Genomic DNA, 24,323 nt, shown 5'->3' with positions numbered 1-24,323 from the left:
GGTCAAAAGTCAAACTTTTCAATATTTGGAATTTCTCATGGAAAAATAGCGAAATGTTATATATTTTTGTGCCAATTTTGATGAAACATATGAAAAATATAACATAATGTCTAGTATTGACAATACCGATTTTTTAATAACTTTAACATTTTTAACCAATTTTTGTGCAAACTTCGTACTTCTGGAGACCAATGTTTTAAAACCAAAGACTTTTTTATATTTTTAATGAAGTTTACATTCTTAAAATTAAATAATTTGTTCTAGACGGGAATTCCCGGGATCCCGGGAAATTCAAAATTAATCCCGATATCTCGGGAAATGAGAAAGTGCGGGAAAAGAAAAACTCTAATGTAAATACAAATCAATTCAGAAACATATTATGTAGCTCTGATATTTCCAATCATTCACGAGATAAACTTCTAAAGGTCTTTGATTTAGTAGAGTTAAAAATATTACAATTAAAGTCTCCCATAATGATAATACATATGTATTAGAATAGCTATCGAAAATGACAAAAAAATGTTTAGATTTACAAATTATATGATTTTTTGCCTTAGACTCGAAGTATATTCATATGTATTGAAATACCACCTGGTCTCCTTGGAAGACCATTGCAATCCGTACAAATTTCTTTGGTTAGTTATTTCTCTCACGACTCACAGAATAGAAAAAATTTCCAAATGTTTTTGATTTTCTTGTAAATATTAACAAAATTTTTTTATTATTATAAATTTCTTAAAATATACCCACATCTATAGAGTATTTTTAAGGCCAATTGTATTATTAAATCAAAAAATTACACTATTTCAAATACATACACTTAAATACTACAACTTAAACACAAAGTAAACATTTTAAACTAAAAACTTTAACGTACTTATGAAGTTCATAATGAACTTTCATCATGATGATTAATTGCCAGATGCAGCTAAAGAGAAACCGAGAGGCTGTTGGAAAGGCATGTGATGATATTGAAAGAAGTGAAGAGGCAATGCAATGGGTTGTAAAGGCGACACAACTTGATAAGAATTGGTCGAAGCTTGCGTTTGCATGTCCGAATACGGCACTGACACCGATGCTGTCTCGCTGGCGGCAGGTTCAATATCCTCAACATTTATTTGGAATTTTGGACTTGATTTAGGCGGAATGGAAACCTCAATATTGCGGCTTTCTTGAATGCAAGGTTCTTGAGAAACCGATAAAGAGTTTTGTTGTTGCTGCGACTGCTGTTGTAGCTGCAGCTGTTGCTGCTGTTGGTGTTGCTGTTGATGCTGCAGCTGTTGCTGTTGTTGATGCTGCAACTGTTGCTGTTGTTGATGTTGCTGCTGTTGATGCTGCAACTGTTTGATTTCTTGCTGTTGTTGTTGAATTTTCTGCTGCTGCTGCTGTTGTATTTGTTGGTGTTGCAGTTGCTGCTGTTGTTGAATTTGTTGGTGTTGGAGTTGCTGTTGCTCTTGTTGCTTTTTGAAACCAAAATTATGAATTTGTTGGTGCAACAACTCCGCACGAATCGCAGATGACTGTTTTTGGAGTTCATTTTTTTGATGGCTGGTTATTCTGGGCTTGTGATTTGATGGGAAAACGGATAAGTCGTGAGCATGATGATTGTAATGTTCAACCGCATGGCTGTGCTCGTAGCCCTTGTGCTCATGATCTATGAAATCATCGTCGATGTGTTTCTGATTTGAGTCATCTTGTTTCGCACGTTCGAATTTGAAGGGTTCTTTTGTGTGAATATAAACTGGAACTTTCTTTTCTACTTCAACTTTATATGGAGCTGGTACTACCTTTTCCACTGGATATGGAACTGGCTTTTCAACGTGAATAGGCACCTTAACTTCCACGGGATAAGGGACACGCTGTATCACTGGATATGGTCTTGGTACGGCAACAACTTGATTTACCACCTTTTCCACCGGATACGGCTTGGGTACATGAACTATTTTCTCAACAATTTTCTCCACTGGAACATGAACTATCTTTTCCACAGGATATGGTACCCTTTTTTCCACTGGATATGGTACCTTTTTCTCAACAATTTTTTCGACCGGCACATGTACAATCTTTTCTACAATTTTTTCAACCGGATATGGCTTTGGAATATGAACAATTTTCTCGACAATTTTTTCAACCGGCACGTGAATAATCTTTTCCACTGGATATGGTACTTTCTTCTCTATAATTTTCTCAACTATTTTCTCCACCGGATAGGGTACCTTTTTCTCCACAATCTTTTCAACTGCATATGGTTTGGGTACATGTATGAGTTTTTCCACTGGAACTTTAATTATTTTCTCAACGGGATAGGGCTTTGGCACATGTACAATCTTCTCAATGATCTTTTCTACAGGTATGTGAACGATCTTCTCTACGGGATATGGTTCTGGTATTTTCTTGATGATTTCTTTGACATGATTGTGATGATGATGGTGGTGGTGATGTTTTATCTTAATTTTCTTATGCTTTTCTTCTTCCGAATGATAATGTTGAGTTTCTTCTGTTATGGGGTCATTAAATTTTTGTTCGGCTTGAATTTCCAATTGTTCTGTAGACTCAGCCGTTTGATTGTCCGATGTTTGTTCATGTTGTTCAATGGGAGTTTCATCTTTTTCCTCAATATGTTCGTGGGTCTCTTCAAAGGTATGATATACCTTTACTTCCTCACTGGGTTCGTTGGAATAATTCTTTAAATTTTCGGAGACCTGGTTGTGTACAGGCCTTTTATGTCTGGGTTGCAACTTTAGAAGAACATGCTTTTTGCGACGGTTTACAGGTTTAATTAAAGCTGTTTGTCGATACTTTTGTGAGCCACGTTTGCCGCGTGGAACATTGGTATTTGAGTCAGGATGAACCTTATACTCGATCTTTCCAGATTCTTGTGCATTTAAATCACTACCAGATGTAGATATTGTTTGCTCTTCATAATTGTGATGATGAACTTCGTACTCATTCTCTTCAGTGTTCGAAATATCGCTCCTTCGCCTTTTTGCAAGCGAATTGTCGGCGAAGAGAAGCAAAATGAGTAGCACCGGCAGCCCGAATTGCTGTATAAATAGAGACAAAAATAATTTGTGTAAAATATTTGATAAGATAAAAACTCTTTCTTAAACTATTGCACTAAGAGCTGACTTGAAGATCAAATACCAATTAATTATCAGATTAGTTAATCTAACATTAATCCACTTTAATGTTTTTGGTTTTTTAATTAAACTTCGTAGTATTGCCATACACAACATCAGAAAATGTAACATTTTATTATAAAAACAGTGAGTAATTTATGATCCATAAGAATAATATGTAGGTAGCTGTGTTTGTTGAGAAAATATATTCGTAAGTTTATGAAAAATCAAATTAAAACAAAAAATATATTCACATATTTTCAAGTCTCTTAAATATTCTTATTTATCCAAAATTTAAACTTTTGCAAAATACAAACCTGTACAGAAAATTATATGTCAACTTCAAATAAATGTTTTATTAATAACTAATGTTTTATTAATAACTATATCATGTATGCCTAATTTTAAATTTTTATGTTTATCATTGTAAAATATTCAAAAAGTACCATTGCAATAAAGAAATAGTACCATTTATTATCTCTTTTGAATTCGTATTCACTAAACCATAACCAATCAAGTATCAACTTATTTTGTATCATAACACTTAATATTTAATAAATTATCACCAAACCGAAACCAATCGGTTTTCAATTTTTTAGAACCGAAACCGCGGTTTTGAAATTCTTCGGTTTTTTGGAAACTCTAGGTCCATTATTATAGAAAATTAAAAAAAGTACCCACGAGAATAAAGAAAAAGTAGCAAAAAGCCCCCACTTGTGGTTTCCCAATCACTCGGGTTCATATAAGCTTATTTTTCATGTCTTTAGGTAATTGGTGAAGAAATTACAAAAAGTATCATTCGATTAAAGAAAAAATACCAAAAAAGTCTCCCTCTAGAATTCTCACTGACTTATTGCCATTTATGCTTAATTTCATGTTTCTAAGTCCATTGATATTAAAAAAGAATTAAAAAAAGTACCATTATAATAAAGAAAAAGTACTATGAAGTATCCGCTTGAATTTTCAATCACGTAGGACCATAAGAAATTACAAAAAGTACCACATGTCTCAAAAGATTAAAATTTGTGTTAATATGTCCAAGAAAAAATATGCTTTAAAAAAGTACCAAACTGTTTACCCGTATTTGGCCCAATATACACCTTGGCACTCGAGTTACAAATAACACCCTGTTAGTTAATTTTTGTATGAATCCAGGAACCAATGTTGAAAAAATTATCAAAATTGGCTTTATTCAAATAAAATGTATTTTCCTGATTTTCTCCCCTTTTGGTACCTTTTTTATCCCCATTGCGGTGGTAAAATTTTATTCAAATAAATTTCTGTATCGTGGTGGGAGCTCATAATAAAATATTCGTATGTCTATGTCAAATTATACAAAAACATATTTTATGAAAAAGTACCAAAATTTTATCCCTTAAGGCTTCGAATTTCCAAAAAGTACCAAACTTATATTTTTTATTTATTGATAAGTAAAGAATACGATTTAAAATTTGCTTCTATGTTTATTGGTTTAAAAGATGTCAAAAAAGTACCAAAATACAGATTTTACCCGTTTTCTCCCCTAAAAGATTCGAATTTCGAAAAAGTACGAAACACCTGTCAGTTTATTTTTTAAATGGAGTAACATGCAATTTTAAGTTTTTTTGTATCTTTATTAGTTTTGAAGATATAAGGTTACCGAATTTACCAGTTTTTACCCTTTTTTACCACCTAAACGTTCGAATTTCCAAAAATCCTTTCTTATTGGATCGACTGAAGCTCTTGATTCTAGCTTTAGTCGTTTGTGCTAGTTTTTTACGTCAATTAATAAGATAGTTTCGTGTGTTTAGTAACAGAAATTACTATAAAAATGGGAAACTTTAGAATATTTAATAAAGGGTCGATTATTACAATATTAAGTACAAACAAGTAAGAAAGCATAGTCGATCTAGCACAACAAAATTATACCCTACAACGAAAAGATGATCACCCCTATCGCGAATCAATATTCCACATGAAATATTTTCCCTTTTCCTTTTTTCGTTCATCAACTTTGTTCATGTGAAAAAATTCCCCTTGTTGTGGAATTTTTAGATGGAATTTTGTAAACAATAAACAGCTGTTACGAACAAAATTAACTATTGTGAATGAAAAGTTCATGGGAATATCACGATAGCAATTTTCCCTTCGAGGGAAATGGATATTTCATGGGAACAAAATTTCACATTTTATTGCCGATAGGGGTGGATTATTTTATTTGGATAATGTGATTTTCAGAAGTGGGGCTAATGGAAATGGAATTGTTAACATTAAAACTATTTTTGAATTTACATGTGTCGAGTTTTTTAATTTTTTAAAAACTGGGAATGACAAAAATGGAATTGTTAACCACATTAAAAAGAATGATAAGTATTTGTAAAATTTTTGAATTATTAAAAAAAAATTAAATATAATTATTTAATAATTATATAAACAACTAAACCAAAATGTACAAAAAACAAGTGATATTCAGTATTAAAAATATTATATATATGAAACACAATTAAAAAACCTGACTAATTTTAAATTATTAATTTGTTGTAAGTAATATTTACGATCGAATTTTTTTGATCTTTACTGAAGAATGTGTTATTTTATGATATTTAATGAATTTAAGGACGTTTTTGAGATGCTTTTTTTCAGTGGTTTATTTTTTTGCCAATACAATATCTGGCTACCCTTATATAACTAAGATATTTATGAGAGTTTAACCATTTTCAGATAGGGTAGTTGTATTGGGGCTAGTGGAAATAATGGACCAATTCAATAGACTTCGTCCTTGGGGTAATAAATCAGTGTGTGCCAAATTTTGTCGAATTATCTTTGAAATTGTGACCTGTAGTTCGATAACAAGGTTTACATGGACATACATACATCGCTTAATCGATTCAGCACGTTACAAACATCATCACTAACCAAATATACCAACTATGGTGGTGTAGGGAATAATTATAAAGTTGCAAAATCAAATATATCAAAAAATATGAAAACCCACGGTATTCATATTTTGAAATACATACTTTTTATTCAATCGTAAAGTTGATTTTATAATTAACTAGTTGACCGCCCGACTTCGCCCGGTAACATTTACTAATGTTAGTTCTTCAAGTTTCTCCAACCCACATACACCTACCTGCCTTTTCTTATTTATTTGCAAATAAAATATCTAAATTTGTACTGCATACTTTAGGGAGCGAAATTTTGTTTTAAAAAATAAAATACCACCACTGAGTATAATTAATAAAACTCCATTATCATGATAATGGAGTTTTATTAATTATAATTTGCAAATTTCATAAACATTTATATAATTTTATTTATATAATTTATTTATTTAATCATGGATTTTAGAATGTTTATTTCTGAAAAGAAACTTTGTGCACTAATGATTAATAAAACTAAATTTTAAGAACAAAATACACTAATGAGGTCAAATTTATTGAAAGAAGGTATCAAATTTAATTTAATGTTTGGTAAAATCATCACTACGTTTATAATGAATCTTTAGTAAGTTTTAGCTTAACTTCTAGAATTATGAGGAATTAAGGCCCTAATTTTGTAAATCACGTCACCAAAGTGATATTTATATGGAAAGCAAAAACAAAATTTCAAAAAATTTAAAAATTTGTTTTTGTTTTATATACAAAATTTTCAAATTATGAAAGGCAAATCAACGCTTGAATTTTCGTGCGTTTGTTCTGTTAAGAATTTGTATATAAAACAAATTTTTAAAATTTTTGAAATTTTGTTTTTGCTTTCCATATAAATATCACTTTGTGACGTGATTTACAAAATTAGGGCCTAAATTTTCATTACGTGTAATTTATTCTGAAAAAATGTTTAAGTAAACTCATCGTCCTCTAATATTTACAATCATTGTAATTCTTGAAAAGTTTAATATAAAGAGGTTAATATTGTTTAGGTTTCACATCATACCAAATGTATTGTATAATGTATACACAATGAATATTAAAATTTCACCAAAATATGAGACTTTTTAATTTTAATCCCATATTTTAAAAACCGATTAACCGAGTGATATAAACCGGTTCACAAATGTGAACCATTTCGATATTAACCACCACGATATTAATTAGTTCACATTACCGAGACTTCACTGTTGGATGGTAGCTGTCAAGAATATTTTGATCAAATGTAATAAGAGATGATGTTGGTGATTGAAGACGAAATGTCTTTTGTTATTTTCGAGAGTTAGTATATGTAAAATGATAAGGGCGTTTTCAAAATGCAAAATCAATATTCATACGCTAAACTTAATTTAATCTACAAGTAAAAAACCTGTAATAGTTTGTTATTTTTTAATTTATGTTTTTTATGTTTTAGTTTTTGCAAATAGTTTTTGCAAGAAACAAATTGTTTTAAAACTCCCTGGGTTTCCAGTGACATAATAAGTTCTTAATACTAAGTGGCTGATATTAAATACATCAGAGTGCCAACAACTGTTGTACGTTTAAAAAATTCTAGAAAAAAAATTTAATAAAAAATAATTTAAACTCGGGTGTGCCGGGGTAAACCCTATTAAAAAATTTTAGACATTTTCTATTTTTTATATGTATTATATAAAATTCTGCCCACTGTAAAGGGAAGCTTTGCTCCTCGGCGCACAGAGGGATGGCTTCATACATTTTTTGGGAAAAATTGTAAGGAGTGGTCGTAGAGCGCTGAAATTTGACACCGAGAATTATATGGACCAAACTAAGAAAAAAATAAAATTTTATCAAAATCGACCACGCCCACTGCCCATACAATCCAAATCGATTTTTTCGCATAAAATTTTACCTATCCAAGTAAAAGTCTAGAAATTTGTCTAGAAGAACTCGGCATGAGTTTCAATAAAATCGGTCACACCCACTGCCCACGACATCCATACATAGATAAGAATTTTTGGATATTTCGTTTATTATTCGACAAAAGATTTTAAGTTTTCATCCTGTTCCGAAAACTATTTTTTTTTAATCGAAACAAGACACTCTCAACTTTCATTTTGGGCAACATTTTTTTTCCATGGAAAATCAAAAATAAAATAATTTTTAGAGACTTATATATTTGGGCATATCTTCTTAACGGTTTATGATATCCCCATTTTTTTTTATGGAGAAATGTTATATTTTTCAAATATGTTAAAGGTAAGTGGTATTATTAGGAAAATTATACATATATAAAAAACTGAATTGCGTGAAAATATAAGTAAATTTCTGCTTAACACCCTTGCATGGACTTTACTTCAATTTTTTAAAATATAAAATAAAATTTTTCTTAAAACTATAAGTGTACATTGCATCTTTAAACATTTCTCTACAAAACAACATCATTTGATTTTTGAAATTGAGTGTTTGAAAAATTGACTTTTTGACACCAAAATCCCTCTGTGCGGCGGTAGCGTCAGCTCCGAATTTTGGAATTTTATATGAAAGGGATCTATCTATATAACATAGCATTAAAAAAAACAGCCAAAAGTTTTACGCCTATCACTAATACAAACTTAAAATTTAAATGCCCAAACTTTTTTTAGTTTTAGTAAAAATATTCACATTTTAATAGAAATTTCCTTCCTTGAAATGTGTAGTTTTCTTTTTTACCCAAAACTTTGACCAAAATTTCTCAAACGCGATTAACTCCTTCAATTGTAGTAACAGTGTCAAAATTAAATTCATACACCCAGAAAATATTTTACCAGGCAATTTGGTACTAGCTCGGAAATTTCTGAGGACACGGATACATTTTTTCTGTGGTGAATTGGAGTGAGATTTTCTTCTTTGGTTTCTATTAGCTATTGAACATTGTATTTTAACTCAATATTATTAACTCATCTCAATATTATTAAAGCTGGATATAGATAATAATTGAAATATTAAAAGATTTTACCAAAGTTCCTTTCATTACTTTATCGTAAAATGTTGATTGCCTACATATTTATTTCAAAAACCCAACCAGCTCCTCGGATTAGTAACAATTTTATAGTAATTATATTGGTTGTTGATCCGATTTCAATAAGTTTCATCAAATTAAAATTACAATAAATCAATGTTTGTGACCTTTGACCTCCAATATTTCGATTAACCTATATTTGACTATACATACTATAAATCTACTAAAATACTTAAAAGGCACAATGTATTCTCAATTAAAAATAAATTTTTTTAACAAGCTTTAAAAAGAAGAAAATAAACTTTAAATTAAATCAAACCCATACATTTATTACATTAGGGACAATACAAACAAAAATTTAACGAAAAAAACATAATTTTGAACCTTACATAATTTGATTTCGATATTTGCAATACATTGTATACATGTTTTCCATGTCCAAACAAAATTTTAAGTTCTCAAGAAGTAAAATTGCTAATAATGTTTGAACTCATATCGCATTCTTGATTCAGCATTGGAAATCATTCTTAGTCTGCTTTTACACAGGGCAAGTTTTCTTGCCGCAAGTCTGAGTTTATAGGAGAGAGAGAGTCAAGAAGAAGGAAGTGTGGTACACACTTGCTTGTACTGGCAAGAGACTTGCTTCAAGTAAACTTGCTGTGTGTAAAAGCAGACTTAGCAATTCTATTATTTACATCAAACCTTTTGAAAAAAGTTTCCACAAATTGATGTTACAGAAGATAAAGGGTGTTTTTTTGTGATGTGTGTGTGTGTGATGAGATTGTTACTTCGAAATTAATAACCGCTTAGATGACATCATTACTTTTTGCATAGCCTAACTACAGAAAAGACAAGGGGCAACGACTATAAGAAACTATTTTAATTGGCGGTGATTTGGCGAATATAAGCTGAAAATACCCATTCACCACGCACGACGGATATCCAAGGCAATTTACTCATTAAATATATATTTATGTTCAGAGATCTATTTAAACTGGCAAAGTCACAATTGTATGGAATTCGGGATGATGCAGAAGAAGGCCTTAACAAAATGAAACGGAAGTTCAACTAAAAAAAGAAGAAAAAGAATCTGGAGAAGATGATTGCGATACCTCCCCTCCGATGGCTCTGAAGATGTTGAAGGTCCTATCCGAAGCAAGAAAAAGATTATGGTTAATTGTGCAGAAGTAAATGAAAAATTTTTGTTGAATAACATAAGCGCTTTCGTAACTGTGAAAACTATAAACTTTTTTTAACGCTTCAACTTGCCGCATGAATTTCTACGATATCTGCCGGAAACGTGACCATAGCGCAGAGATTATAAGCGAACATTGAAAATTTTCGAGAAAATTCACGTTCTAAACGACACCGCGGAAAGTAGCGTGAAAATGATGGAGGACTACAATAAAATATTGTGCAGGAACGTATGGTACATATATTTTTTTCGGCCCAAGGACGGAGCCTATTGAAGCTGGCTGAAATCGGTCCATTATTTCATAAAATTCTTTCATATAGACATAAATCACACATCCTAATTTATGGAGAATCGACCACCTTAATACATACATAAATATATCGTTTTATACATTGAACAAAATATTAAAATATTTATACAGGTTTTATATATACATACATATTTTTTATGAATTTTAAAAATGTTTGTTTTTGAGCGAAACTAATAAATCTAGCACCAAAAATCCAATTTTATCTGAATTTATGCAAACAGTTAGTGGACAGTTGTGTGGTACTTTTAAAATTTGCACTTTAAGGGGATAAACTGGGCGAAAACCCAGTTTTGGTACTTTTTTGTATAGGTACTAGAAATTAAATTTAAATTAATATGTATAAGGGATCAATTTAAATCCCTCTTTTTGGTACTTTGCTTTACAAAAATATTTTTATGTACATTAATATGGTAAAAAGTATTAATATTTATTATAAACCCCTCAACGCTTTTCAAATAATTTTTAAATAATTCCCAATACTGTTAAATTGGGCATAGTTCGGAACAATTTAAAAAATAGCTTCTCATCGTACAATCACAACCATATTTGTATGGTGGTACTTAATATATTGTTACGAAATTGTACTTGAATTCAAATATAACGATTTTAACGGCTGATTTAAAGTTGCATAATGCTTTCAAATAGCAGTGCCCAAACTATAACATATCTGTGGGCATTATTAACATTGAATAAAAGCTTTCAGTTGATCATTGATCGTAAGTTGACAACGCTGTTTTCTGCGACCGTATATTCGAATTCGAATATTCAGTTAAAGAGCATTGTAGAAATTACACCACAGATGGCGTATGTATTAGAAAGTTCTAGACAGTTAAAGAGCAATCTAGAATGCAGATGGCAGTGTTACAAATAGTGGAAGAGGTTGCAGTCGTTAGTGAGTTTATCATAGACGCTTTGCGAATAACCATCAACTGAGTGCTGTGTTTTTCAAATGAATTCGTGTACATTATAAAGTGTGTCTGTATTTCTGCGAATTTATAAACGTGTATAAAAAAAAATTTAGTGACTATTTAATTCTGTTGTTGTACATTTTAAATAAATAAAGAGTTGTTACAATTTTCAAACTACTAAACGGCTTTTATTTGCAATCAAAAATATCCGGTTTATTTAAAGGAAATAAACAAACGTTAAAACGTAACAATATTTTTAATCGAATGAATCGTGACAATATCGGATGGAGGATGAACTCGAAGAACATGAGTTCCAAGTGAATACTGAAAGAGTTTATCATGCCAGGCCTAACTACCTGGCAGACATGCAGGATAATGAATTTTTCAAAATATTCCGGCTGTCGATGGCCACATTACACAGCTGATTTATGTAAACATGTTGTCACTTGAAGGCAGGGTTCCCAACTTTCACATCTATTTTGAGAGGTATTGCCATCTGAAAATAATGTTTTTGGTCGATATATTGAGAAAACCAAAATTGTTAACGGACAGTTTATCGGCCTAATAAATTTATGTCGTCATTTAGTAACAGGCAGTTTGTCGATACATTGAGAAAACGGGCCTTAATGTTTAAAACATATTTCACTAATTATTTAATCAGCCCAATTATGAATAAAAATTCCCCGGGAGTTTTTTCCCTTTTCTCATTTTTCCTATTCAAATTTAATGGAAAAAAACTCCCGGGGAACAAACACCCTCTGAATTTTTTATTCATAATTGGGCTGAATATGAATTTATGTTATTATGCATGCGCATTAAACAAAACATAATTTTAAATAATGTTGAAGATTTCATGTTCCATTGAACTCATTTTTGCACATTAGAACCGAAAATCGATGTCAGTTACATTGTTTTTTCGAAAAATGGAGTTACCCGGTTTTTCCAAAAAAAAATAATTTTTTTTAAATAATTTTTTATTTTTTCCAGTTTTTTAAGAAAATATGTATGTAGTTACCTTGTTTTTTCATAAAATGCATGGAGTTAGCAAATTTTTACATAAAAATAACTTTTAAATGAGAAACTATATCAAAATTTCGATCTGACAGAGTGATAGCAAATGAAACGTTGTTTCTGCTTTTGGTGTTATCTCAATTTTCTCAAAAAGTTGAGTTACCTAGTTTTTCCAAACCACCACAGATATATAAAACACAAAGGCAAAGAACCTTTGGCCGCACCGTGCGATGTATAGATCCACTAAGATGGGATTTTTGGAAATTCAAAATTTTCACCAAATTAAAAAAAAAAATTTTCTAAAGTTGTTTTTTTCATTTTTTGAAAAAAATATTTTTCGAATTGTTAAAAGGTTATTCGGGAATAAAAAATTAGTATTTTAGTAAAATTGTTTTATGCCCAATTTTTAATTTGATAAATTCACTGAAATTTATTGTTGGGGGATAAGCTAGTTCCTATGCGCATTTCACTGGTTGCATAGGCCAGATCATCAGGAAACCTTTTCCCAAAAAGGCTTTAGAAAAACTAAAGATATTATACAAATAAAACTATAGAGTTTTTGAGAATTACAGACACTCAAGCTTTATTTGTAAAAGTATCAAAGCTTAAACAAAACACCAACAATAAACCGTGATTTATCTTTTCTTACATTTCCTTACTACAATTGGTTGGTTTCTTGCCGACACAAACTGTAGTGTGTAAGTGAGTAAAGAAAAAACATTGTTTTCACAAGAAAATCAAAATAAAGCGAGTTGCGAATTGTTTTTTAAAATTTTTTTTTTTTAATTTTTTATTGTTTTTTTTTTAATATTTAGCGAAAATAAAACTTTTGGTGAAAAAAATTCGGCTTAAAAAATATTTTTCGAATTTTAATTTTTTTTTTAATATTTAGCGAAAATAAAACTTTTGGTAAAAAAAATCGGTTTTTTTTTCCGATTTTGACCCATTGTAGGTCCAACTTACTATCTATCATTAAATATCCATATTGTCGATATTAATGACTTAGTAATCCAGATATAGGTCAAAAATCGAGGTTGCCTCTGTTTTTTCCTTATATCTCGGCCATTTGTGGACCGATATTAAATAGCAACCGAGCCGGAAGAATTCCGGAGATATTGATGTATGAATCGTGTATGTAAGTTATTTGGGGGCTTCGGAAAGTTGATTTCAACAGACATACACGGCTTAATCGACTCCACTATCTATAAGGATCCAGATTATGTACTTTATAGGTTCGGAAAATTATATTTTGGAAATTACTTTATACATCCAAAGTAATCTAGCGTGAAGACAATTGACACTTAAGTGTCTAAGTAATGTGGAGTGTAGTCACTTTAAATGTTTTGTGAATAATTCGTACAAACTGGTTTTTTACAAATTGTGTTGATATAATTCTCATACAGTTTATTTTTATTTTTGCTTAAGTATACTGATATCACATGTAACATATGAAGTCAATAGTCACTTTAGTGCCTCTTAGTAACCTATGGTGAAGTCACTTCAAACTTTTTTTTGTACTGCACTTTATTTTACCCACCAGAAGCGTTGACTACTTTCGATCAGCTATCTGATAGTCACATTGTAATCAAAAGGGTCAATTGACCCCCTGCTTAGGACATGCACATGTTAAAATAACTAGTCAAGTAGCTGATCAAGTAACCAGTTACAAAGCTAGCAAGGTAACTGACGCTATGTAACCAGTATGTGAATCCAATGCGTTGCCTACTTTGGTCCAGCTATTAGACAGTCCCATTGTAATCAAAAAGAGACAATTGACCCCCTGCCTAGGACATGCCCGTGTTAAAATGACTAGTCACGTGGCTATTGAAGTAACTAGCTCCCACCCTAAATGATGGGTAAAATCACTAGTTCGGTACTGTCTCCTAGAACTGCTGGGTCTCGCATGAGCATTGATAGAAGCAGGTTGTGTTACGCTTTTATGCATGTTTATTTCATTATTTCAGCTATTTGTTATTGTTTTTGCCAGAGAATAATTCTCAACTCATACAACTACAATATCTAAAAACTGTAGTGGTGTGAGTTTGCATTTCGCTGTTTTAAGGTGATAAAACGGGCGAAACCCAAGTTTTAGTACTTTTTTGTATCCCATATCCAAGAGATTAAATGGAAATTTGAACGTATAAGGTCTCAAATAGATTCCTCTTTTTGATACTTTTTTTACAAAAATATTTTTTATGTATGCTGAAAAAAAATTATTATAATCATCCTTGCATTGAATGATACAATAATAATTGAACAAAACCATTAAATGTAAGTGATTTTGTAATTTACTTGGGATATTGAAACATAGCGCATAAAATCACTTTAATTAGCTTTCGTTTTTGTTATAAAATAATAAAACTATTATTCACTTGTTTGAAGTTTTAAACAAAAAAAGTACAGAGGTACTTTTTGAAGAGTTATGCAGAAAGTACGCGTACTGCTGAAAATAATACGTCTGTCAAGTCAACATACCATATACAGAAACTATTAATAATTTATTATTAAACACTTTTTCCATACAAAATTCCTGTTTTTTCAATATGGTGTTATATTTTGAAATTTTATTTTTCAATTTAGCAAGAAGTCATAATTTTGAACTGAAAAGGTTTACTCTACAACCTTCATGATTCGATATATACTTGCGTAATAACTGTGGTAAATTTCATTGAAAGCAGATCATTCATTTCCACAAAACAAACATAACACAATACACTGTATATGAATATCTTCTAAGATTTGGGTTTTGTATTTTTATTAAATTTAAAGTATTTAAATAGTTACTAATTGATTAACATAACCAATTTATAGTTCAATAAATTATTTTCTTTGTTCAGTGTTTTTTTTATCAGTTAATCACATCACTTGTTTGAATTATTCATAACATTTTATGTGTAGGCCATTACATTCTCAATTTCACAATTCCTCAAGGAAGTAAGAAGTAGACAAATATTCGTATTTTGGTTCCATCTTACCAATAACTTCATAATTGTATCCTTTAAGTTGAAGTTTTAGTTGGGTGTGTGTGTGTGTTGTTGCTTCCGCTATAATTGACGATGTATTTTATTCCGTTATAATCCGTTGGCTGTTCGTGTTAAGTCTAAACTGAATTATGCAGCTTAAATGCTTCAATATTTATAACTATTGCAACATTATTATTTGTTATTTTTTATTAAACATTTTTAGTAGAGTTTGTTTTTTGTTTGTTTTCTTTTTCGCACTTTATTTGTGTGTTATTTTTCTTATATGCACTTTTATGTATGAGGGTATGAAAGTAGAACAATTAGTTAAAAATTGTGTTTAATTTTGTTTATAAAACGTTTTGTTATTTCTTTTTCTTTTATAAACAAACACTCAATACTCTGGTCACCCAAGTGTAACCCCGTAAAACAAATTTGAAAAAGAAAACTAAACTAATTTTTTTCAAACGGAATTTATTATCTTTACCCAGTGGTACTTTTCTACAGCTATAACATTGATTTTTTTGTGCAATGTTTTGAAAAAAGAAATACATGCAACTTTGTCAGAATTTATTTTTCGATAAATGTAAGTGCGGACGAATGCGTAATATGAAGTTCAAATCCATTTGCATTCTACAGAATATGCATTTTCTAGCCCTACAATTGTTCAGTCCGGCTTTATCGAATTAATGTTATTACTTGTACTAACAACTTACTAAATTTTACATGAATGTACACTAGGGTGGTCCTTATATTGGATTTTTTGGGATCATTTTTATTTGCAAAAAGTCTTCTATGTATATTAGGGTATTCAATTAATCGGGTTTCCGGTTTAATCGGTTAATCGTGCAAATAATTAATCGGGGTTTAGATTTAATCGGTTAATTTTAAATTATTCGATTAATCGAATAATTTCTATTTAAATTATAAAAAGGACAAAAATATTAAAAATAAACAAAACATAACAATTTAACCAAAAAATAAATAATCGACTTGGAAAAAACTCTCACGCTGATTGTAGATGTTGGAGAAATCGAAAGTAAGGCACGAAAAAGAATATCCAATATCTCAGTTATTTTTTTTTTAGTTTTTTCAAAGCATATAAAATCTTCCATTTTTGTATTTTATTAGATTTTGAATACTTATAATAATTTCAATAAGTTCTGATAAAAAACTCGTTTTAGTAGTGTCTCAAGTTTCGTCTACTATCATGTTCTCATCCGACAAATACATGTAAATTAAATATGTCAGTTGTTATACTCAATAAACATGTTTCTTGGATGATCGAAAAAAAATATGTAATTTTTTTTTGAATTTAATTTTAATTAAAACGGAGAAGGAAATACAAAAAAAAATATGTTAAAAAATAAATTTCGGTTAATCGACACAAATTAATCGGTTTATTTGTTATTTGAAAATCGGCAATTTTGAATTATTCGAACAGTTAACCTACCAAAATTGAATACCCTAATGTATATACATACATTAGAGTGCTCCAAGATTGTATGGACGAAAAAAACTTTATAGGTACAAGCCGTCCCCCCCTCTAGAATTGTTCTATGTATTGTAGAAACACGTTGTGTAAAATATTAGGATGATAGGATAACGTTAACTGGAGGCGCAACGACGTTGAAGTTTTAAGGTGCATTTACAAGGGGAAAATATGCAATTATTTCAGTTTTTGTAAAAATTTTGCCATTAAATAATGACCAGGGCAACCAAAAATATGCAATATCATATTTTTTGCTATGCGTCGTATAAACATATGAGTTAGTTATATATCCGTTTCAGACAATTTTAAGAATTTTGGCATCGATTTGTTAGTGCATATTTTTGCATATTTTGCTCTTTATTGCATATTTTTCGTTTTATAGCATATTTTTGCATATTTAACTCATAACTGCATATTTTTGTTGCATATTTTCTTTTATTTTTCATTATTTTAGTTTCCTGATATAATTTTATTGTTTGTATTGTAATTTTTCATTTCTATATTGTACTATTTTGTTGAAGTCCAATGATAATTGGTCTAAGCTACTTAAATACAAAAATAGAGTACCCATAATCGACTTATCTTCATAGAATTTTCGTTGACTTAAGGGTGCTTAGTTTCCAAATATTTCAATTAAATTAAAAATATACACACACAAATATTAAAATTTAACAAATAGTAAAAAATTAAAAGAAAATTCCAAAATTGGGCAAAATGGGCAACTTCAAAACAAATTTTTGGATACATTTAAAAGAAGGAATTTAAGACAGCTTGATACAGTTATGGTTGGGCATTAATAGTTTACCACTAATGTGAAATTGAATAAGTATTCAACAGATGTTCAGAATATTAAGATCCATCGAAAATCTCGCGTTCAAAACCCGTTGATATATGTATTTATATAACTTGTAAAAAAAAGTTATTAATAAAACAATATATATGTGGATATCGATAGACGATATAATGGATAAGAAAGGAAGAAACATGGGAATTTTGAGTCACAATGATAAAACTTGAATAAAAAGTTGTTTTATATTTTTTTAATTGCAGTCATTCCACTATTGTAAGGCTTTTTATAATTATATTTAAATTTTAGAAGCCGTATTCAGATGTTAATCTAGATACATGATGAATGCTCCAAAATCCATTGCAATTTTTACCAAGAAATGACAGGCTATTCATAGAGTTTTTGAAACATTATTTAAATGGTTAAAAAAATTTTTAAAGCTTCATATAGAATGAGGATGATTATGTACATCCTCAGTAGGGATCCTATAAACATTTGGACACATGGATTGAGAAAGTAAAATATTATGCCACTAATTACTAAAAAAAAGTTTGAAGTATTAGGCAGTTTAAAAGATGAGACAAATCAATTCTTTAGATCTAAAACAAAGATTTAGTTTAAAAATTTTAAAACTTAAGTAAACACATAGTAATTTATTGCTAAATATAATAAAATGAATTGAATCAAACTATTTTTATGTAGTGCCAAATTCACTAAAATCGAAATTTAATCCTATAATAACCAATTTTAATTTATGAGCTCAATATTTTATTTAATTCATATATATTTTTTAATGAAATTTTCAAATCAAACAATAACCAACTATTTTTAAGTGCATATTTTTTATATTTTAAGAGCATATTTTTCGGTTTTAAGTGCATATTTTATGCGCATAAAACACTTTTTTTAGAGCATATTTTTGGTTGCCCTGATAATGACTTTTACAATTTAATTTAAAAGAATCGAAATGTGTACGTAATTGTCGTTATAATAAGATATAAAAGACAAAAATTGGTGAAAAAATGTTAAAGTTATTAAAAAATCGCCAGGCCATTAACGTGACTCAGGCCACTAGAACAAGAAATTTATGAACAAAATTAACATATTTTGAGAAATATTAAAATAAAAGCTTATTTTTACTTAAAATATATCCATATTTACTTGTATATGAGTTTTTGTCCTCGTGTTTTTTTAATAACTATAACATTTTTTCACCAATTTTTGTCTTTTATATCTTATTATAACGACAATTACGTACACATCAGAGCTGTAAATGAATCATTCTTTTTTGATTTTAATTCATTATGAATTAGCTAAATTTTGAATTAATTCATTGAATTGAAAAAATGAATTGAATGAAATTTGAATCAATTCAAACGAATTAGGCAGAAATGAATTTCAATTCATTTCCAATTCAAATGAATTTGTAAAAATGAATTGCAATTCATTTACAATTCATTTGAATTGAATTGATTTTGAATTAATTCAAATGAATTAGAAAAAAGAATAGCAATTCAAATGAATGATTCAAAAATGAGTTGCAATCAATCAAATTCAAGAGCAGATCTCTAGGGGGAATGAAAGATTTCTCCTACCAAAATGAAAATATCCAGTACAAAAATTGAAAAGCCTTGTCCTGTATACGCGCCTGATCAATGAAAACATGGTGTTTGGAGTTTATTTATTCAAGAAGAACTGATTTTTATTTTGAAATACGCTGAACGACAAAACATATTTAATATTCAAGAAGCAATTAATAATTTTTGAAATTTTGTGACCCACGACCACCCAACAACAAACTTTTTGCTAATATTTATATTATATTTATTTCAAAAAAATAAAACTGTCTTCCAAAAATAATCAAAAATAAGGAAAACTAACAATGTATGTAGTTCAAAACACAATTGAGTTTCATTAATAAGGCTAATTAGATTTAATTAGAATGCATCATTCACCTTAAACAACAATAGCTTTTCAAAATTATCATCTGAAAGAAATCCACGTTTAGGGATGTTTAGAATAGAGGCGTACGAAAATAATCTTTCAACACCAGCTGACGATGGTAACGGCGCATTATATTTAAAGGAAGACTTTTTAACCGTCGATTAATTATACTGCATACTTAATGACATTGAAGAATCTGCTAAATATGCTGCGAATTTCGCGTCGGAGTTGGAAATGAATTGCTAATTTGTTTTTTAATTCGTTTGAATTAATTCAAAATCAATTCAATTCAAATGAATTGTAAATGAATTGAATTAATTCAAAATCAATTCAATTCATTTGAATTGGAAACGAATTGCAATTCATTTTTACCAAATTCATTTGAATTAATTCAAAATCAATTCAATTCATTTGAATTGGAAACGAATTGCAATTCATTTTTACCAAATTCATTTGAATTGACTCAAATTTCATTCAATTCATTTTTTTGTGTGAATGATTCGCGAATTAATTCAAAAATGAGTGATTCATTTACAGCTCTGGTACACATTTCGATTCTTTTAAATTAAATTGTAAAAGTCATTATTTAATGGCAAAATTTTTACAAAAACTGAAAAAATTGCATATTTTCCCATGTAAATGCACCTCAAAACTTCAGCGTCGTTGCGCCACCAGTTAACGTTATCCTATCATCCTAATATTGCCAAAATAGGGTGGCCCTTAATGAACGAAAGTTGGATTTTGGCCATTCTCACCCCCAGTTTGGTGAACATTAGTAAAAAAATCATCCTGAACAAATTTTAGGTCAATCGTTTGGTGTTAAGACGTGCCGCTAGCCCTCTATAGTTTTGAGATGCATTTACAAGGGGAACAACTAGAACGAGAAATGTAGAAACAAAATTAACATATTTTGATAAATATTAACATAAAAGCTAATTTTTACTTAAAATATTCGCAGGTATGTCCAAAAAAATAAAAAAATTTTAACGGCAGTTTCAAAACTCCATTTTCAAATTTTTAAAAATTTTGTTAATCAAATTTCAGAATTTTTTTATCATCTCATTGGGATTTATTAATATCAATTTTTTCGGCCCAAGGACGAAGCCTATTGAAACTGGTTGAAATCGGTCCATTATTTCACCTAGCCTCCATAAAAATATCCTCCCGAAATTGGATTTTATCAGTCATAAATGTTTAATTAATATAGGTATATACACACAATTCCTTTTCAATAAATCTTATGTATACGGAAGTCAGTCACCTAATTTTAATAAGATCGGTTCATAATTAGTCATAGCTCCCATATAAGGTCCTCTCCGAAAATCACTTTAATGAACATATATCTCTTAAAAATGTTGGTATACACAAAAAACTTTCATATAGATATAAATCACATGACCAAATTCCATGGCAATCGGTCCATAATTCGTCATAGCTCCCATATAAGGCCCTCTTCCGAAAATCATGAAAATAAATTATTGGAATTTTTAAGAAAAATTATTTTGCTCATTTTCTTAGTTTAGGGTATTATATGATCGGGCTTGACCGACAGTACTTTCTTACCTTTATTATATCTCTCTACTACTATTATCATTATTTATTCAATTTTATTGGAAAATAAAATATTTGTAATAATAAACATTTCTAAAGAAATTAAAAATTTTATTTAAAAGGTATTAAGTGTTTTGGGTCATAAACTATTAACCATAGACAACAACTAGATAGGTAACTGAGAGCCAAAAACCTAAGTCTGTTGTCAAAAACCTAATTCATGAGAATGTATTGCATGTATTTTGTTATTGTATCACCCGAATGTGTGAAAAGAGAGTAATTTTTCAATGTATATTACTCTCTCCTTCCGTTCTATGTGTTTATTCTATGCTATTAACCCTCTAACCGGCCAATTTTATTTTGAGGTAAAAAATATACCAGGTTGTTGTTTGAATAAAAAAAAATTACGTTGGAATAAAAAAAACAAAAGACCTGTGCACATTTATTTATTTATCACAATAAGTAAATTGTTTGTCTCTTTACATATATTTACCGTTATAACGGGAGAAATAAGCAAATAAAGCAGCATTACATACATTTAACATACCCCGCCTTAAGGCAGCCTTGCCGGTTAGAGGGTTATAAACTAAAGCATACTTTTAGGCAGCTTAAAAAAAAGTTGATTTCTAAATTTATTTATTTGAGCTAAAAGGGTGATTTGAATGCAAAACACATTTCTTGGGGTGATGTCAACAACAATTTTAATGGTGAAGTGCTATCGATATGGCATCAAGACGAATCTATTTCGGTTACTAGAATTTGTGATGCATACTCAACATATCCCGGCGGATCCTCTCATTTAGACCACTTTTATTAAGCACAAATTATATTGATAATTCTCACCAAAATTATAAGACATCTACACTTCCAACTTTTTCGTATCATATTCCTTTGGGACTTCAGATATGCATTTCAGATATTAACTTTATTTTTGAAACTCCAACATGTTTTGTGTCTTTTAAAGAAACAAACTGGAATGCATTCAAAATGGATTTAAGTAGTAACCTATTAAATCACTTCCCCCCAAAACAATAGAAATTTAACTAATGATGAAATAGATTATTTTATAGAGGAATTTAATACTTCAGTGAGTTTTATAACGGAGATAAATTCTAAAGGGATTGAGAACAGAAATCGAAAATATATTGTTTCGGAGAAAGTAAAAAAGTTTTTGAAAATTAAATATAACTGGCAAAAAGATTTAAACAACCCAAAATTTACGGATTTAAATTCTCTTTTAGACATTTCTAAATTAATAAATAATTAAAAATCGTGCGGTTTGGATGATATATCAAATTATATAATTAGGAAATTTTCAGCAAAGGCTTTTGAATATCTTACCATATTGTTTAATAATTGTTTAAATAATTGCAATTTTCCCCTTGTGTGGAAAATTGCTAAAATCGTTCCTATTCCAAAACAGAAGGGTAATAGCGATGTTAAAAACTTGAGACCAATTTCATTACTTTCTAATATAGGGAAGTCATTTGAAAGAATTATTAGGGAGAAAATGGATATAGCCTTAAATGCTGCGTATATTCCTGGGGGTCAATTTGGGTTTAAGAAAGGTAATTCTACGTTGCATGCTCTTCTGAAGTTTCACTCTGAGGTAATACAGAATTTGAGAAGAGGTAAATGTACTGTTGCAGTGTCACTTGACATCGAAAAAGCATTTGATAAGGCCTACCAAGATGGCATATTATTCAAAATGATAAGGATAGGTTTTGATTCATCAATTATAAAACTTTTTCGGAGCTTTTTCGATGACAGAAGATTTTGCGTACAGATTGATAGTGTGTTATCATCTCAGGGTGGCGTTTCTTGTGGTGTTCCGCAGGGATGTGTATTGGCGCCTCATTTATACAATGTTTTTATATATGATTTTCCCCATGAATATAATGATTTCAAAGGAATACTTTATGCCGACGATTCATTGCTTTATGCTCATTTTGAGTCACCTCAAATTGCACTCCAACGTGTTTCATTGCACCTTAAGAATGTTGATGAATTTTATTCTCATTGGGGAATAAAAATTAATGCCTCGAAAAGCAATGCAATCTGTTTAAGAAATGCGTCCGGGAATTATAAATATACTGTTGTTCCGGAGAGCAAGAATTTGAAGTTAATATTAAATGGTTCAACACCGTTAACTTTAATAAACTTTTAAAATTTAATAAACTTGTTGTTTTTAATATGGAGAAGGCAAATTGTGTTAAGGGTGCATTTTCAAAACTATAATAGCAAATTCTTGCCAATTAATACTAAATTACTTTTATTTAATGTAAGTATTCTTCTGTATGCATTTCCAATATGGTTCAGCATTTCAAAAACAATGATTAGGAAGATGGAAATTTTTGAAAGGCATATTGTACGAAAGTGCATAGAGAAGAATTTCAAAGCTTATAATAAAAGGTTTTCAAATAAATTCATTTACGAGGAGGCAAAAATACCTCCACTTTCTTTGCTCTCGATTTGACGAAACGCTTTGTTGACAGACTGTCATATTTTGAAGGCAATGTAATGCAAGATATTCTGTCAAACGAGCAAGGATTTAGTTGGTCAAACACTAATTACCTCTCCACTGTTGGAATTCTACATGAACCACTAAATCATTTTCCAGGTCTAAACTTCTACTCAAGTACATCTCCCGGAATACATAGGGGGTGAACATTATTTTTAATTATTTTTTTTTGTTTTGTTTAATTTTATTGTTTATTTAATTTTTGTTTTGGTTTTAATTAGATTTAAGATTTAGTTTTTAAGTTTTTTAGTTTTAAGTTCAATAAATGTAGATTTAACTCTACTCGTATTGCTAAATGTCGGGAGCAAACATTGTTTCACACAATATTAATAATTAATTTTACATATAAAAGTAATTAGTTTTCTAGAATTTTGATAAGCTAGTCGCATGACCAAATGAATACTCATGAAATTAAAATAATACGCTATAGTTTTAAGTTTTCTTATAATTTTTAATGTCGTAAATCTTGTAATATGAAAAAAAAGAAGTCTCGTAAAAAGAAAGAAATCGGTAAAAAATTCAATATACAATTTTAAAAATTTAATTATTCCTTTCAAGGATATATATGAACAAATCTGATAAAATACCTTTTTGAACCTTGAGCTCAGGTGTTATGTCAAATATTTTTAGAAATGGTATTTTAAACTAAAACTACGT

At 29.5% G+C, this 24,323-nt stretch overlaps 1 protein-coding gene across 1 annotated transcript; it reads right to left on the bottom strand.

Moving 5' to 3' along the window:
- Positions 1–683: 683 nt before the first annotated feature.
- On the bottom strand, positions 684–23,816 carry LOC135950741 (uncharacterized). The gene is made up of 3 exons (XM_065500273.1): positions 23,720–23,816; positions 1,478–3,103; positions 684–1,363 (listed from the first exon to the last, which is right to left on the bottom strand). The coding sequence occupies exons 1-3, from the start codon at positions 23,814–23,816 to the stop codon at positions 912–914; spliced, it is 2,175 nt and encodes a 724-aa protein (XP_065356345.1). The 3' UTR covers positions 684–911.
- Positions 23,817–24,323: the final 507 nt, after the last annotated feature.

Source organism: Calliphora vicina, chromosome 2, assembly GCF_958450345.1.
Source record: "Calliphora vicina chromosome 2, idCalVici1.1, whole genome shotgun sequence".
NCBI lineage: Eukaryota > Metazoa > Arthropoda > Insecta > Diptera > Calliphoridae > Calliphora > Calliphora vicina.
Note: the sequence above shows the minus strand (reverse complement) of the source record. Positions and strands in the feature narration are given on the sequence as shown.

Bases quoted from the DNA above. Each gene is read 5' to 3' on its own strand.
- LOC135950741 (XM_065500273.1), bottom strand. From the start codon at position 23,816: ATGTTCACCCCCTATGTATTCCGGGAGATGTACTTGAGTAGAAGTTTA. The intron at 3,104-23,719 runs GTAATTAGTGTT...CAATAGTTTAAG, and splicing joins AGAATTCCAACAGTGGAGAG to AAAGAGTTTTTATCTTATCA. The intron at 1,364-1,477 runs ATTTTGGTTTCA...AGAAAATTCAAC, and splicing joins GTTGCACCAACAAATTCATA to AACAACAGCAAGAAATCAAA.